Consider the following 19,448-nt stretch of genomic DNA (forward strand, 5'->3'; position numbering starts at 1 on the left):
CTGAAGTGGCAATCAGACCGGAAGTGAAGGTAAATCTCCCAAATGAGACACAGATGACAAAAAAAGCAGACAAGTATTAATTATAACCCTCCCTTACTTTATGAGAAAGCTGCAAACCAAAAAAAGTGGTTTTTTTTTTTTTAGTATAACTTTGAGCTATGGTAGGGACATAATAAAGGTGTCTTTGTTGCTTTGTGACAGTGAATTTTTACCTGGCAGCTCTGGCTCCATTTTAATATACTATTTATAGTCTCAAGTGTTATAATAGGGATTCTTGGGCTGACTGTGAACTTAAGTGGTAGAGTTAGTTTTTAACCTTTGTATGAATGTATATGCTTTCTGTTTTTTTGCTCAATTTAAAATCTATAATCTGTTGATTTGCCTCACTGAAAAGTTCACACAACCTCTGCAAGGAACAAATCTTCTGTGTACTTTAATGTACAATTACAATTCATTTACTGAATTGAACAGACTGGAAAAATAATGCATGGCATGTGCAAAAGTTACTTTATAACACCCCATTCAGAGAAATCACAGCTTTCAAACATTTCTTGCTGCCAGCTAACAATCTTTTTTTTTTTTTTTTGCATTTGGAATTATTGCCATTTTCTTTCTTTTGGAACACTTTTAGTGCAATAATTTTCTAAAGTTGTCTTGCAAGCATGGTGTGTTTGGAATTTACCCACATATTTTCAATATTATTTAAGGTATGGGACTCAATCTAAACCCTAATCTTTTGTTTATTGAAATAGTTCATGGTCGGTTTTAGGGTATGATTTGGATCATTGTCTTGTCAATGTATATAATTTGTCCACTCTGTTATTGTGGGTGGTTTATTAGATTTCCATTTCAACAAGGTTTCTCAAGTAGCCTAAATGTTGAAAAAATTCTTCATGATATTTTGTAATAAAAACATCTTCTAGATAATCTTTAAAATAATAATGTGAAAAAGTATGGGGAAGGCCTAGTAGACCCTACTATATAGGGATAACATACTAATTTTGTTACACATTTGGGAGTTAGAGAAGCTGATTTTCTTTATATGGACTGAAGTAAAAAAAAAAAAAACTTTAATAAAACAAGTTATATTGTGTATATCTGCCTCAAGTCAATATCCCCAATTTTATCTGAGGTTCTGCAATCTCCCACCAACCCTTTGCTGATACCTCAAGCATATCAGATTTACAGTGCCTTGAAAAAGTATTCGTACCCCTTAAAAGTTTCCACATTTTGTCATGTTACAACCAAAAACGCAAATGTATTTTATTGAGATCTTTTTGTGAAAGACCAACTCAAAGTGGCACATAATTGTGAAGTGGAAGGAAAACAATAAATGGTATTCAACATTTTTTCACAAATAAATATGTGAAAAGTATTGCGTGCATTTATATTTAGCCCCCTTCATTCTGATACACCTAATTAAATTCCAGTGGAACCAATTGCCTTTAAAAGTCAGCTAATTATTAAATAGTGTCCACCTGTGTGTAATTTAATCTCACTATAAATGCAGCTGTTCTGTGAAGTGCTCGGAGGTTTGTTAGAGAACCTTAGTGAACAAACAGCATCTTGAAGACCAAGGAACACACCAGACAGGTCAGGGATAAAGCAGGGTTAGGTTATAAAGAAATATCCCAAGCTTTCAACATCTCACAGAGCACTGTTCAATCTATCATCTGAAAATGGAAAGAGTATGGCACAACAGCAAACCTACGAAGACATGGCCGTCCACCTAAACTGACAGGCCGGGCAAGGAGAGAGCATTAATCAGAGAAGCAGCCAAGAGGTCCATGGTAAATTTGGAGGAGCTGCAGAGATCCACAGCTCAGGTGGGATAATCTGTCCACAGGACAACTATTAGTCGTGCACTCCACAAATCTGGCCTTTATGGAAGAGTGGCTAGAAGAAAGCCCTTGTTGAAAAGAGGTCATAAGAAGTCCCGTTTGCAGTTTGCGTGAAGCCACGTGGGGGACACAGCAAACATGTGGAAGAAGGTGCTCTGGTCAGATGAGACCAAAATTGAACTTTTTGGCCTAAAAGATAAATGCTATGTGTGGTGGAAAACTAACACTGCACATCTCCCTGAACACACACCATCCCCACCGTGAAACATGGTGGTAGTGGCATCATGTTGTGGGGATGCTTTTCTTTAGCAGGGACAGGAAAGCTGGTAAGAGTTGATGGGCAATCTTAGAAGAAAACCTGTTTGAAACTGCAAAAGACTTGAGACTGGCGCAGAGGTTCACCTTCCAGCAGGACAAAGACCCTAAACATACAGCCATAGCTACAATGGAATGGTTTAGATCTAAGTATATGCATGTGTTAGAATGGCTTAGTCAAAGTCCTGATCTAAATCCAATTGAGAATCTGTGGCAAGCCTTGAAAACTACTGTTCTCAGACAGTCTCCATTCAATCTGACAGAGCTTGAGCTATTTTGCAAGGAAGAATGGGCAAAAATGTCATTCTCTAGATGTGCAAAGCTGGTAGAGACATCCCCCCAAAGACTTGCAGCTGTACTTGCAGTGAAAGGTGGAAAGTATTGACTCAGAGGGGCTGAATACAAGTGCATGCCACACTTTTCCCATATTTATTTGTAAAAAAAATTGAAAACCATTTATCATTTTCCTTCCACTTTACAATTATGTGCCATTTGTGTTGGTCTGTCACATAAAATACCACTAAAACACATTTACGTTTTTGGTTGTAACATGACAAAATGTGGAAAATTGGACGTATGAATACTTTTTGAAAGCACTGTAGGTTCTAGAAGATTGCCTAATTTGGTGCAGCTAAATGTAAATAAAATACTGTAAATCATTGGGATGGGATTAGTGATATGGCATTAGTGATCGTTCTATCCTAGATGATTGAAAGATTACTATAAAGGTGGGAAAAATAAATGCTTGTCAACTTTTTAAATAGCAAAAGAATATTAAATAACATAATTCAGTATACTCTTTAGTTTGTTAAAGAATAACAATGTCTTTTGTGATGGGTGATTTCTTCAAATCGTATATTTATTAGACAGGTATAAAAAAAATGCGGATTATTTGGACTGTGCTAGAGTGGGGAAAATGGAGACCATGATTATTCTTCTAGAAACATGTTTTTAATTATATTTCATACCTGGAGTTAGCGTTTACTTGGGCAGTGTGAGGCTGAACTTTCAAGATTCAAAATGTAAAATACTCTAAACTTACAAACTATCCAAAGTAGCTGATTAAAAATGTTCTGACAAAACACAATATTTTTGTAACTGCAGCCCAGTATAGGAGAAACATGGGTTGAGCAAGTCCATCTTCCAACAGGATTAGTTGCCTTTAGCCAAATTGGGGTATTATTACCCTAGAAAAAATAATACAATAGTGTATTTATATCACTGCATGGTTTCCTGGTTACCAATGCCATTATTTATAAAAAAAAGTGTATCTTCAGGCAAAACTTTATTTAATTTTTTTTTTTTCAGTATTTTGTAGAGTACAGAAGGATTTTTATTGCTGTCTCTGTCCTCACTGGGGAGGTTAACCATCTATTTGTACTGGATACCATTGTCGTTAAGAAACTGAGGGGAAATAAGAAAAAATGTTTTATTCCCAACAAGAGGTGAGGGGAAATATCCCAATAGTGACACTTGTTTTGAGGACAACTATCTAAGAGGGGACTTCCCCTCACTTTGGGAGAGTTTGTGTTGCATCTCTGGTACAAGAAGTGAAGTCAAATATGCCTGATGATATACAGACAGCAAAAAAAAATACCCATTAGGGATTTTAACCCTTCTCTTCTCTATCCCAAACTAAAAAAACAGTTTTGACTATACTTATACTTTCATCTTTGTGTAGGGAAATTGGCATAGATGGCCACACAGTTCACCTAAGGCCTGAGTAATGGGCATAATATTAAACAAGTGGAATTGGATAATATCAGTGGATATTCTTATGACTAAAAAATGTAGTGAGCTTGTCCAAGGCTGTAGGGAAATATATGCTGTAAATTTGGCATCTGGACAGTAGAAATATAATTGATTCTTTGAAATTGTGGAATAAGTCCCAAATTATTTTATCATCTCCCAGATACAATAGTGTGTCATCAGCATACAAAGATATTATTTCAGTTACATGACCTACTTGAATCCCTTTTTTAGCATTGAAGTCCCTATTTTGAACTGCTGGAGGAAACAAGTCCAGGAAAAAAGAATCGGGCCCCATATACACTTTTGCTGCTAAACTGATGTTTAGGAGCAGTTGGGCATTTTTTTCAACTGCTCCTGAACTCTACTCTGTTATCTTATCAGTACATGTACACAGGGTTGTTTATAGTCGTTTCTAGGCAGCTAAGTTTAGAGGCTTTTTTTGGAATGCAACAAAATGGGTTCAGAAGCTGAGTTTAGAGGCATTTCAAGTGCCAAATGCTTCTAAACATGGCTAAACGCAGTAACTCACATTTAGCCACGTTTCGTTTAGCCATTTTTGGCTAATTTGAAAAAAATTTTTTTAAATGCTTCTAAACGCAAACACAGCTAAACGTGGCATGTAAACGCAGCAAAACATGTTTTAAACGTGGGTTGCTATCTATCAAGTTAAATCGTTCAGGAAAGGTTGTAAAAACGTCCAATCTACATAAAACCATAGAGACAAAAAGCAAATATTTGAAAAAATATCTGTCCCAATTTTACTCTTGCTTTGGCAGTTTCCTATAGCTCTCCAAACTACTTCAGGATTATTTTAGGCCAATACAACAGAACACTTTCCTAAAAATGTTCTCTGCCAATGGAGTGGAAAGCTTTCTATGCATCAAGGAAAGAAGAGACTGGTACAGAGAATATCATAGTTAATCCGAGAGATTTGTGAACAGGTTGTATGGGTTTATGTCCATGCCATTCATGGCATGATTCCTATTTGACTGAAGTGCACAATCAATTTGATGACCTAATTATGTCTGTTTTTTGGCGATAACTTTGCCATCTGCATTAAGTAATAATATATGTCTATATGATGTGCACAGAATGGGATCTTTCCCAGCTTTGATAATAAAGACTATAACGGTCTCTCTCATTAATTCCGATAGATTATCTGTCTTCAGGGCAGTGGAATATAGTTGCTATGGTCTAATTATGAGTGCTTCTCCTTACTGTTTATCAGAAAGTAATCTAGTCCAGGTGTCTTTCTGATCACTATTGATTTGACTATTTTCTGGAAACACTGGATGCTGTGAGATGCCTACAAATATTATCCTCTTTTGGAGCTCTTAAAGAGGAACATCACTCTTATCTTAAAAATCACAACAAAGGAACCTTGATGAGAATTGTTTAGTAATGACAATCTACAAACAGATATTTATAGAAAATTGCAGGCTTTGTATTCTTTACATATCTTATTTTTCTTTTCTCCCCATTCTTCCCATGGTGGCCATTTTTACTAAGGGCAGATAAATTCATCTCAATTCACTTTCTGGAACACTGCCTGGAACTGCCTCATTGAACATATGACAGTGCACATTATCTGAGGGGGGAGGCACTGTTGTTATAAGCCTCCCATGCTTCTGTGAGGCCTTGGTTACATCACCAGTGTCTCACTGGTGGAAAAAAGTAGAAAAAAGTAATTATAAGTGAAAGCAAATAAATATGTGTTTAACTAATTAATGTAAGATGATAATGGATTGGGAAATATACAGTTGGCATTGGGCTATCCCTGTAGATTCCAGGAATCATAGGAAATGGTGTTACTATGTTCTTAGCCCTTATATCGTAAGGGTTTGATCTGTTTTACCACATTTATTCTTAACTACTTCCCACCCGGCCGCTGTACATAAATGGCTAGGTGGGCGCTTGCTCCTTCTGAGTGGACATTCCTGAACGTCCCTCAGAAGGAGAGAAATCACGTGGGTGCATGCTCACGCTGTCACGCAATCCCGATGCGCTTGTGTCACCCAGACACGGCGCATCTCAGATTGGCAGGAGGGCTCTGGTATTGGCCCTCCTGATCACATGATGGCTGTGTCAAATCACATCCATCATGTGATGTAAATAGAGAGCCAGTTGGTAGATGATTAGCTCTCCTTCTCCTCACATGGAGCTTGTCAGTGAGTAGAAGGAGAGTGGATCTCTGCAGCTGGCTGGTGATAAGTGTGTATGAGCTGTTTTTTACAGATTTTTACACACTGATCACTGGGCTAGTTTCCCCACACAATGTCCCCAAAACAGTGTCTCCACAAAGTTTCCCCTACCCAGTAAAAACACCTGTCCCATATATATCCCAGTAAATCATCTGCCCCTGTGATCATCTGCGCACATCTGTACATGATCATCTGCACACATCTGTCTGTGATCACACAAACCAATTATTATACACTTATAAGGTTTTTTTTTACCAAAGACATGTAGCAGAATACATGTTGGCCTAAATTGATGACGAAATTAGATTTTATTGGATTTCTTTTAAAACAGAAAATAGAAAATATCGTTTTTTTTTTTCAACATTTTTATTCTTTTTTCGTTTATATCACAAAAAATAAAAAAAAAAAAGTGGTGAAAAAATACCACCAAAAGAAAGCTCTATTTGTGTGAACAAAATGATAAAAATCTAGTTTGGGTACAGTGTAGCATGACTGCGCAATTGTCATTCAAAGTGCGAGAGCACAGAAAGCTGAAAATTCGTCTGGGGAAGGAAGGGATGAAAATGCCCAGTACTGAAGTGGTTAAATAGGAGAAAATCCAAAATGAATATATTAACTTGCAACAGACCTTAATATTAGCTAAAAATATAGTGAGAACCAAATTATTTCAACAGATTTTTTGTCCTAGTTTGCAACACATCAATATCAGTTATTTATCATAATTTTAAGTAACATGTCATGTTAAAAGAGAAGTATAGACTTTAAAAAAACAAACAGTTATACTCACCTAGGTGGATGCAGCATCAATCCAATGCTTCATTTGCCCCCGTCAGCTCTGCAGTGAGAACTGAACAAAAACATAGCTGATCCCCCTCCGCTCTGAGCAGAGAGCTGTGACTGTCAGTCACTGGCTCTCTTCTCTGCACCTTCAGCACTTACCAGAGGGCTGGGCTATGCAGGGGGCAGGAGCATCCATCTCAGCTCTCAGCGGATTGATGAGAGACTGAGCCAGGTTTCAGTCCAGGCTTCTGGGTGGATTTTTTCAGAGTTTCGACCGGCTGAATGACATCAGCCGATAGCAGACTTTAGCCGGCTGTCAGCTGAAAATGGGTCAGAGGAGTACAGAACAAACTGCCTCCTTTGACCTACAGGAGAATATAGCCAAAACAGCTTTGACCATACTGCTCCTTTAAAGTGTGTTATCTTCTTTTTGTTGTGAGGAATTAAAAAAAATATATGACATCTACAGTATGTAGGCACAAAATCCTGCAATACATTTGCACTTAATGACCCCTTCAGCTTTCTGTGTGATGTGGATATCGCAGGAGACTGTGAACAGTCATGTGTCCATCAATCTCTCCAAAAAAATAAGACAGTGGGAAAGTGCAGGAGACATGGTGGAAATTGCTAGTGCTTAGACCCCACACCATGGGTGAGCCAGCATCCTCCACCAGGGTGATCCGCTTGTGTTCCTAACCTGCTGGTTGGTGGGAAGCTCTTGACTGCTATAGCTACTGGTCGCAGAGCCTGACCCCTGGTTGTGACAGGAATTCATCTGATCTTTCATAAACTCCAGAGATGAAAGGGGAGGATTGTGGTGACATCTAGCCATACCGCTGGCCCTGGGGATTGCTTTCTTCCTTTACACAGTGGCTGTGCAATTCACTTAGGGTATATATGAGTATATATATTCCACGTGTTTTTAGTGTTTAGAAAATGTAGATTTTATTTCACTTTCTTTCTTCTTGCTTGTTTTGTGATTTATGTGTATCCTTGTGCTGTTTCAAAGAAAGCTATGGGATCATCCAGTGCATTAAGGAAGATTGTATGGGCACTAAAATAGGACTCTGTTTTATAGGATTGGCATAACACAGATTGAATAATTTTTTTGTTTTTCTAATTGTAGAGGCAGGATTTGTTTGTAGTGATTTACTCTACAAAATTATAGTTTACATTTACCAATATAGACAACTGTAAAAAGGAATCAAAAAGAAGAAAAACTCATGATTAACTCAGTTTCCTATGTTGTTGTGCCCTGGATTAGTTTGACTATGCACTTTCCCAGCCAAATCAAACATTTCTACAAACCAAAAACAACAGATTCAAACATGTCCTGAACATTTTGTCTGTTGGTAAAATAAGTTTTTCATACTGACAGTTCAGTATATCAGGATATGGTAATCTGAACCTGTATCCTTTGGTAATAATTTAGACTTTTCTAAAACCTTATGTGGAATACTTTTTTTATAGAGTCACACACTATTCATGCTATTTTTGTTTACATTTCTGATTGCAGTTAAAATCCCAACAAGAAGAACTTACATAGATCCAGACACATGTGAAGACCCTATGCAAGCTGTTCACCTTTTTGCAAAAGAATTGGATAACTCCAGCATAAAAATAGAAAGAATCCTTGGTACAGGTATGCTCAAATATGTAATAAACACTACATGAATACCTATAACCTGCTTAAGAGGACCAAAGAGTTGACTTGGTATTGTTGGTATTATTTGATGTTTGATACATAAATAATTGTTCTTGTGTTGGTATCAGGAAATTATAATGAAGTTTGCAAATGATTAAGGTCTCATGCACACTGGACATTTTATAAACTCTTCTAGAATCCTCTATCTTGGCAGCAGTGTTAGCAAAAAAAAGCCTGACAATGGTAAAAGTGTGTGACACTTTTAGCATTGTTTACCCACGTTTACCTGTGTCAAATGTTTGGGCATTAATTTAATTGGCCAGAATAAATAATATAAAATTATACAATTTAGATGAGTTTACATGCGTTTACAAGTGCCAAGTGTTTTTTCCGCCCAAACTCGGTTGCGTCCGGACGCACTGGCAGTGGGTCTTTTTTTCCTACCTATAAACAAATACTGTAGGCTAACATGCAAGGAAGTTTAGAGGCAGGGTAAAAAATGCCAAATGCCCCTAGGAGCAGCTGTAAAAACATCCAATGTGCAAGCGGAGGGAGGTCTGCCATATTTGGTGGCATATTCTTGAGTTTGATTAATTCTTAAGGCTGGTTTTCTTTCTCTAAAATCAAAACCCGGAATCTATTTACATTGTTTTACCTACAATGACCTTGATTACTTTTTTTTCTTGTTCTACAGATTAATGACATCTCTTACCAGTAATGAAATAATCAAGGGAGTTGAAAATAATAAGGGAAAGGCATTAAATGCGGGAGTGGGGTTGAAGGGGAGCCTGTGGTTGGCAAAGCAATGAAATTAGAAAAATGAGACATCAAATAAGAATTAGACACGTGAGCAGGATAAAGTCACAGTACATTTAGGCCCGGTTCACACTAGTGCGATGCAAGAACCCTGCAAATCCAGTGCGGGTTCCTGCATCGCACCTCAATCGCAGAGAGGTTCTCACGAATCACTGCAGGTGTCAATGTAAAGTTAACGACACCCTCAGATCAGTTCGCAGATAGCAGTGCGAACTGTGAAATGGTGCAGTAATCGGATTGCATAGGTATGAACACCCATGTGATCAGATTCCAGTGCAGATCAAAAAAAAGGGTCCTGCACCATTTTGATGTGAATGCAATGCAATTTCAACCATACAGTTTGGGGTGTGAAAGTCATGAAGACCACAATGTTCCATTTGTAGGTTTTTACAAGCAAGTAATCTCTCCATGTCACACTGGTAATTTAGGTCTAGGATTGTATTAGCAGGTCAGAACTGTTTTTAACATTGAGCTCCATTGACGTCAATGAGTTTGATGTCAATGAGCTTGGATTCGACTTGTGAACTTTAGTCATGTTTGCCGAATCCTGCTCAAACTAAACCAGGTAGGTTTGGCTCATCACTAGAGAAGGGTTCTCCAGGATTCACCATGTGATGTCACCATTTTAAACTGAATTAACTAACATCTATGTATAGATATAAAAATGTATTCATTAAAGTGATATCAAAGGTATCTTTTTATTTTTTAAACATGTTATATTTACCTGCTCTGTGAAATGGTTTTGCACAGAGCAGCCTTGATCCTCTTCTTCTCAAGTCCCCCCGCTGGTGCTCCTAGCCTCTCCTCTTCTCCAAGTGCCCCATAGCAATTTGCTTGCTATGGGGGCATTCATGCATGCTCACTCCCGGGCTCCGTTCTTTGTCCATAGGAGACACAAAATGGGGCTCAGCCCTACCCCTTGCTTCCTCCTCACTGGCCTCACTGGCTGTGAGCTGTGATTCACACCATTGGCTCCCACTGCTGTCTCTCATCCAATGAGCAGACAAAGAGCAGCTGCTCACATGCACATCGCTGGATCGCGATCAGGCTCGGGTAAGTATTGGGGGGGCTTTGGGGGGAGCTGCATACTGAAAGTTTTTTAACTTCATGCATAGAGTGCATAAAGGTATAAAACCTTCAGCCAAGATTGTTTATAGTTATGCACTGTAGTTGAATACATACAATTTTGTTGTAACATGCTATGTTCTGCATTAATGATGGTTTATTGTTATTTTTTTAATATTGTTATTATTGAAAGTCCACTCAAAAGACTAATATGTATCTGATCCCACATTTTTTGCTCAGTTTATTGCTGAATGACACTAACAATTTGTGATATCAGCTGCAATTTGAGAGCTGCAGATACACTTGGTGTATATGAGTCCTCTGGCACATAATGTTGGCTTGTGCTTTTTTACAAATGCAGCTGAAGGAAAACAAATACATTCTAGCGCCCCCATTACTCTATTCTGGTCACATAAAGAGGGGCTGCTGCAATGTGCTAAAGAGGGTGTGAGACACAAGTCTAAAAGAAAGCGTAGGAAAATAAAGAAATGTACCAACTCATTCTCAACTGCATTCACTGTTATGATGTGCAGTGGAGCAGAATTAGCGTAGAACAGACATTAGTTGCTAAAGCGACCATAAGCTTGTACTAAATTAGACCAGTGCCATTAATTTAATGGTGTGGAGTTTAAATTAACTGCATTAGTAGAAAAAAGAGTTAAAGGGTAACTAAAGCATTTTCCCATCCCATTTAGCAGAAACTCAGTTTTTCTTTTTCATTTTCATATTTTCACAAAATAATTTTGATACATGTATATTGTATCCATCAGTTGTCTAACTATATTAGGCAAGTGCTATTACTGTATCACCTTTGTTGAATGACTGCTAAGCTAAAACTAATTACACCAAGAGGCTGTGTTTGCAATCCATCTGAATAGACTGACAGGCCCACATGGAGAGAGAGCAACAGTAAAGAACAGTAACTGTGAAGCAATAATAAACAAGTTTTATATGAAATATGCAAACAAGGCTGTCCCTATGTACAAATATCATTTATAATTAAAATATAAGCAGAACCATTTTATGAAAAAAATTAACACAGTGATTAGATTGTATAACTAAATTTGTGACATGATTTTTAACGTGGATGCAGGCTAAAGCATTGACGTCCTTAAAACAATTTTATTATCATGATAACTCACACAGCTTGAGCCAGTACTGCGTCCAAAGTTATGACTACCTGGTTTGCATGGGGACGGCTTTTGGTTGCAGTACTGGTTTTAAGTTGTATGACCTGCCTAAAAAATGTTTTACAGACTTTGCTACTTCAGCTTACACCCATTAAAAGAACCCTGTTGCACAATGTACAGTATCTCACAAAAGTGACAACACCCCTCACATTTTTGTAAATATTTTATTATTTCTTTTCATGTGACAACACATGAAGAAATGACACTTTGCCCGCAATGTAAAGTAATGAGTGTACAGCTTGTATAACAGTATAAATTTGCTGTCCCCTTAAAATAACTCAACACACGGCATTAATGTCTAAACCGCTGGCAACGAAAGATAGTACACCCCTAAGTTAAAATGTCCAAATTGGACCCAAAGTGTCAACATTTTGTATGGCCACCTTTATTTTCCAGCACTGCCTTAACCCTCTTGGGCATGGAGTTCACCAGAGCTTCACAGGTTCCCACTGGAGTCCTCTTCCACTCCTCCATGACGACATCACGGAGCTGGTGGATGTTAGAGACCTTGTGCTCCTCCACCTTCCTTTTGAGTATGCCCCACAGATGCTCAATAGGGTTTAGGTCTGGAGAAATGCTTTGCCAGTCTATCATCTTTACCCTCAGCTTCTTTAGGAAGGCGGTGGTCGTCTTGGAGGTGTGTTTGGGGTCCTTATCATGTTGGAATACTGCCCTGCAGCCTAGTCTCCTAAGGGAGGGGATCATGCTCTGCTTCACTATGTCACAGTACATGTTGGCATTCATGATTCCCTCAATGAACTGTAGCTCCCCAGTTCCAGTAGCACTCATGCAGCCCCAGACCACGACACTCCCACCACCATGATTGACTGTAGGCAAGACACACTTGTCTTTGTACTCCTCACCTGGTTGCTGCCACACACACTTGACACGATCTGAACCAAACAAGTTTATCTTGGTCTCATCAGACCACAGGACATGGTTCCAGTAATCCATGTCCTTAGTCTGCTTGTCTTCAGCAAACTGTTTGTGGGCTTTCTTGTGCATCATCTTCAGAAGAGGCTTCCTTCTTGGATGACAGCCATGCAGACCAATTTGATGCAGTGTGTGATGTATGGTCTAAGCACTGACAGGCTGACTCCCCACCCCTTCAACCTCTGCAGCAATGCTGGCAGAACTTGTATGTCTATTTCCCAAAGACAACCTCTGGATATGACGCTGAGCACATGCAACCATGGTGAGGCCTGTTTTGAGTGGAACCTGTCCTGTTAAACGGCTGTATGGTCTTGGCCACCATGCTGCAGCTCAAGTTCAGGGTCTTGGCAATCTTCTTATAGCCTAGGCCATCTTTATGTAGAGCAACAATTCTTTTTTTCAGATCCTCAGAGAGTTCTTTGCCATGAGGTGGCATGTTGAACTTCCAATGACCAGTATGAGAGAGTGAGAGCGATAACACCAAATTTAACACACCTGCTCCCCATTCACACCTGAGACCTTGTAACACTAATGAGTCACATGACACCGGGGAGAGAAAATGGCTAATTTGGCCCAATTTGGACATTTTCACTTAGGGGTGTACTCACTTTTGTTGCCAGCAGTTTAGACATTCATGCCTGTGTGTTGGGTTATTTTGAGGGGACAGCAAATTTGCACTGTTATACAAGTAGTATACTCACTACTTTACATTGTAGCAAAGAGTAATTTCTTTAGTGTTGTCACACGAAAAGATATAATAAAATGTTTACAAAAATGTGAGGGTGTTCTCACTTTTTTGTGAGATACTGTATATGGTGTCAGAAGTGGAATAATGAAAAAGTTAAAAGTTCTAAATATGTTCAGGGCTCAACACACCTCTATTGCATGTATTAAAATAAATCACTAAACCACTCTTAACTTTATGGCCCCGTTCACACTTTCACATTTTAGCGCATGTGCTGTAAAGAAAAACAACAGATGTGTCATAAAAAGCAATGTTATTAAATAAATCTGTTTAGATCTATGTGGTGCAGTTCAGCACAGCTTGAAAAATTAGGCGTGTCTGTTTTCCTATGTATTTTCATGTGCTGTGATGTCTCCTAAAACAATGCATTGCAGCGCAGTTACACTATTCACACCAGGATGTGCACATTATACACACAATAATTCACATTGGTTGCTGTGAATGAACTACTAAAAAAGTCATTTCTATTTCTATTATGGGTTATTTTACATATTTCTGTTCATACTTTATGATGTTAAATACATTACTTTAAAATTAATCGAGGCAACTCTCTCTGTTTTTGACTTTGTTAGGATGGAAAATTTTCATATTCTTTGCATAGCTGCATCAAGTCTGCATCATTGAATTTGGATTGAATTGAATACCATATAATGGTTATTATGTGTGAGCATGTCATATAGAAGAACTTTTTCATATAGTTGCAGCTATGCATGCTTACTTAACATGAAACCATACATAGAAAGAGATTGATGCCATGCTATAACACCATGCTTTGGCAGCTGGATGCTTGATATACTGCCAAGAGCATCATGGGCATGCTTACACTGGATTAAGTTTACTTCATGTTATAATGACTCCATTTACAAATATACAACTCCTTACACGTTTTTAGCATCTGTGGAATAATTCAAGGGATGATACATGAATGGTAATGAATACCAAATAATGTCTCTTTATGTGGGTTGTCTTGATATGAGTAATCCTGTACGTCCATACTTTTAGAATGAAAATTGAGAGTGCATAATATTGGAGATATATAAGATATATAATTTTTTATTATTTATTCCTCTTATATAAACCATATATTTGACATCTATATAGATCATATTTGACAGATTTGACTGATATAGCATTTGAACAGATTCAGAATACAGGGCCCTGCTACAGAACTTTTTTCACTGGGTTTTTGTGGGGGTTTGGCAATATAGTAGGGGGTTTAATAAAACTGGGGAGTGCAAAATCTGGTGCAGCTCTGCATAGAAACCAATCAGCTTCCAGGTTTTATTGTCAAAGCTTAATTGAACAAGCTGAAGTTAGAAGCTGATTGGCTACCATGCACAACTGCACCAGATTATAAGTGCTCTAGTTTAAGTAAATCTCCCCCAGTGTGTATATGTATTTTGGAATATGAATTTATAAAGTTTTTGTATTATTATTATTATACAGGATTTATATAGAGTCGACAGTTTGTGCAGGACTTTACAACATTAGGGCAGACAGTACAATTACAATACAATTCAATAAAGGGGAGAATGGAAGAGCCCTGCTCATTAGAACTTACAATCTAGGAGGGAGTGTCAAGTTATACAAAAGGGTAATAGCTGTGGGGGATGAGCTAATGGAGAAAATAGTGCAGTTGTTAGATGGAGGCAGGATAGGCTTCTCTAAAGAGGAAAGTTTTCAGGGATCGCCTAAAAGTGGATACATTTGGAGACAGTCTGACAGATTGAGGTAGGGAATTCCAGAGGATGGGCGAGACTCAGGAGAAGTCCTGGAGGTGGATATGGGAGGAGGTGATGAGGGAGCTAGAGAGCAGGTCTTGGGAGGAATGAAGAGGGCAATTATGTTGGTATTTTGAGACTAGGCTAGTGATGTAGTTGGGGACAGAGTTGTGGATGGCTTTGTAACGTACTGTTAGTATTTTGAATTGAATTCGTTGGGGGAGTGGCAGCCAATGGAGGGATTGGCAGAGAGGGGTAGCAGACACTGCGCGGTTTGTAAGGTGGATGAGTCTGGCAGTAGCATTCATGATGGACTGAAGGGGGATAGTCTATTTAAAGGTAAGCCAATGAGGAGGGAGTTGCAGTAATCAAGGTGAGAGATAACCAGGGAGTGAATCAGGAGCTTTGTGGTTTCATTGGTTAGAAAGTGACATAGTTTAGAGATGTTGCGGAGGTTGAGGCGGCAAGCTTTGGAAAGTGATTGGATGTGGGGCAGAAAGGAAAGTTCAGAGTCCAGGATAACACCTAACATGCTGACATGTGGGGATGGGTGGATGGTTGTGTCATTGCTCTTGACAGAGAAGTCAGGGGAAGTAGCACGTGGGGGAGGAAATATTATAAGCTTGGTTTTGAACAAGTTGAGTTTGAGGAAGTGGTGCGACATACATTTAGATATGTCTGTTAGTAAGTTTGTGATGCGTGAGGAGACTGATGGAGTGAGTTGAGGGGTGGAGAGATAAATTTGTGTGTCGTCAGTGTAGAAATGTGTTGGGGAAATTTGGCTGTAAGCTATGCACACAGCCATATCTCCTGTGCTAATAAGCACCCATTTCCGTCTTAATTATATAACGTACCTTTTGATTGTATGTCTCCCCTCTGGTTCCCCATTCCCCAGTAAACAGACATCACCACATTCTTACATTCTCATCTCAGCATCTCTGCATCTCTTTGCAGTCTGCCTTGCTTTTATTTCCAACATCACAAAAGCTATGACAAACAGGAAGTGATGGCTACAACAGCCAATCACTCCCTCAATACATAATGACATCACAGGAAATGACCATATAAGGAAATGACCAAATAAAGACATGACTTTCAACACAGGAAAATACAACAACCAATGAACAATGACTACAGGAGTCTTGTGAGCATGTCTGAGCAGAGACAGGGTGCATGCATGTTTTTAGAAGCCACATGGCTTTCAAACATGGACTCCGTCTCCGACCATAACAACCCAAAAGACTCCCGTATTTCTGCTGATAGAAATCCTTATTATACATTTTTCCAGAGAACAATGCATACCTGGATTATTCTACTGTCTTTGTGGATGAGAGATTATCGGCAGGCGTATACTCATTGGGCCACAAATATGTTGATCAGGCACACAGGGGCAACTTGAGCGCACACTTGTTAAACCGATAATGTCTTTGCAGAAGAACACACCCCCACCAGATGATCATTCTGTGCATCGCACAGGGGCCCTTAGCTGGCGTACATGTCCCCACTCCACAAACATTTCTCTACATCCCCGAAGAGCTTTTCACTACCAAACAGATCTCAACCAGCATAAATCTGCCCCAGTCAGCTCTTTAGAGCGGCCTGCGAGAGAACGGACACTGGGAGACTCTTATGACAATACATTAAAATGCATCTTCATGAAATTTTCCACAACAGTCCCTCCTCTTGTCATATGATCCCATGTGTCCCTCGATGAATCCTGATCGTCTTCTTAGTCCATTAAAAGGAAAACACGGCTTGACATGTAGACTCTGTTCTTCAGAAGAGATGACATGGTGAGCTGTAGTAATCGCCGGTCGGTCTGGGATCCTCTGTGTCTTGTACGTGGGTTGGGCTTCAGGGCATCTCATCAGGGAAGATGTGGTCATCTGCTCAGGCTCTGGTCACGCATCCAATCAGGCAACAGGAGCACCTCATCATGGCATATAGAAGGAATATAAACAAAAACAACATGAGTATATATACCCTCACTTCCTTCACTATGATCCGCTGCAAAATGAAAAATTAAATCCCCACCAATTCCCAAACCCTTAAAAGGATTCCAACCTTCACTAGCTATAGCTCTGATTTTGCCTTGCAGGGATCTAAGCCGTATCCATAGGGCCTGAACTTTGTCACTACTATCCCTGATCCAGGTATAACACTCTTTACTTATAAATTCCCAGAAACCCCCCTTGGACTATAGGAACTTCCTTGTAGCTTCAACAGTTACATGAAAACATCCCATCCTCAATGGATGAGAAATTGTTTAAGGGTTTCATAAGCTCAAGTCCCCACTGTGTACAAGCAATTCCCTTCCAGCTGTCCCTGCCATTCTTACCTTCTCTCGTGCCATCAGATCCTCACGATCGGCCAGGACATAAGATGCTGGTACGAGTTTCACCAGCACACTTGAACCTCTTGCCTTAGGGGAATTACCTTATAAGCTATAGATTCGCATTAATACCAAACTACAGTTGAAGCACACTTGTGGGCTACCTAGTTATCCCAATACCAAAGCTGGCATGAACCAGAGCTATTGTTAAAATTATAACTAATTTTACCCTCTAGAAATGTTTTGTTCTATTGTTCTGTTGACATTGGATTTTACTAGTTTGTCAAAACTTCTCACCCCAATATGAACATCCTATATATCATGTACTGCTGTCATCGCTGGGGCACTAGTAGACCCAACCATGTGTCCTGTTCTCTTTCTTAGCTAGTTGGGATGCTTTTCATTGTTACCCTTGCTAAGATTTACTAAACAAAAAAAAAAAAATGAAGATACTCCTCTATTCTTTGTGGTTGAGCCGCTTCTTGAAGTGGCTGGCGTGGTCTCATCCCTCAAGCTTCTTTACAATGACCCAGTCACCTTGTTGGAAAGAATGTAAACTGGTTATTGTGTCAGAGTCCAGGAGGGACTCTGTAGGTCTGAGAATGTAGGTGACAGCTAATGAGGAAAGTACAACTCTGGTTTTGGTTGACCTCCAAACAAACCTCATATGACAATAACCCAGACATCGGGACTGTGGTCACTGCATAACCTGTGCGTGGCTTACATCTGGGGTGTAATACCTGGAACCATTGACAAAAAGGTTCTTAGCATCCGGGATGGGAGCCTACTTTACCATACTGCTGCTTGCTGATTCAAATTCCATCAAAGAAAGACAGTCTTGGCACAAACTTGGTTATAATTACAAAGGTTAGTATTATTGGTTTGAAAATTTGTCATTCTCACCACTCTCATCCCCCCTTTTCTTCCCCCTCATTACAAACTGGAGGAAGACATGCAGGGTTCAGAAGGGTGCAGAAAAAAAAAACTGTGAAACAGCCTATGACACTTTTACCTTCTTATACACCTGCTTTCTATGTGCATAAACTCCTTGGACCTGAAAAGATACTTATAAACAAAGGTTATTACTCTATCCTTCAAAGAATGGTAAACAATACAACATTCGTGTACATTGGTAAGTTGTCACTTGACATTCCACAAAACCAATAATAACTAAACCCTCTGTAAATCTTACTTTCACGTTTTTACTAAAATACAACAGCCGCAACACGTAAGAGGGCTGTCGTGGTAGGTGCAAACATATTCTTCATGTTACTACATACAAACATTGAGAAGACTAAATCATTAGACAAACATTTAAATACAAATGTGGGGGAGATATTTCATGGTTCCCAAAAAATGAAAAAATAAAAACGACCAGATGGAATGCTGCCTTCACTCTTTTAGCGATAGAAAAAGAATATAATTTGAAAAGCATGAGAGCATCTCGAAATCTTTGCATGGACCAGCCACACAAAGTTCAAAAACAGGCCTGTATATTTTTAATCACACAAAAGTGTACTACGCATCCATCAACTCACTCAACATTACAGATTTCTGAAGCCACAGCTGAACTACTTCCAAGGTATTTTTATTCTGGGGTCTTGTACCTCCAGACACCAAAAGTATCTTCCAAAGGAGTACACCTTACTGTACCCTCTGACCATATCTGCCAATCTTTAAGGGGTCTCATGTCCGGAGTCCCAAACCCAGATCTCATGTGCAGTGCAGCTGTCTGACTGGTGTGGAGCCTCATTTTTTCCCTCCAACACATGGACCAACATTACCCATGACAATTCGAATCGCTTATGACAGTCGCTGCGTCCAGGGCACCCTTGCACTAATACTGCTTAGTGACTATTTTTACAGTACTGGCACCCGGCGTTCTCTGATTATTTTACGTGGCCTCCCGGTGTGCTAGCATACTAATCCTCACATTAACATGCTCTACAACCGGTTATTGGCAGCCCTATAAATGTGTTGTCAGACAAGCTACAAAACACCATGAAATCCTCCACTATTCAAAATAATATTATGGCTTCTTTCTACCCGCATCTAGATGTTACAACAATAATGGTGATGCCCCCTGTTTACTCTCTACCCAAAACTGTATTA

The 19,448-nt window shown here is 39.2% G+C and overlaps 1 protein-coding gene across 1 annotated transcript in view; it reads left to right on the forward strand.

The window, feature by feature from the left end:
* Window positions 1-19,448, forward strand: part of EPHA10 (EPH receptor A10) — a 1,179,171-nt gene that overhangs the window by 1,012,297 nt on the left and 147,426 nt on the right. The window contains exon 10 of the mRNA XM_073615517.1: window positions 8,406-8,531. Within this exon, the coding sequence (XP_073471618.1) occupies window positions 8,406-8,531 (126 nt within the window). The remainder of the gene's footprint in view (window positions 1-8,405; window positions 8,532-19,448) is intronic.

Source organism: Aquarana catesbeiana, linkage group LG02 (genome assembly GCF_042186555.1).
Source record: "Aquarana catesbeiana isolate 2022-GZ linkage group LG02, ASM4218655v1, whole genome shotgun sequence".
In the NCBI taxonomy this organism is placed as follows: domain Eukaryota; kingdom Metazoa; phylum Chordata; class Amphibia; order Anura; family Ranidae; genus Aquarana; species Aquarana catesbeiana.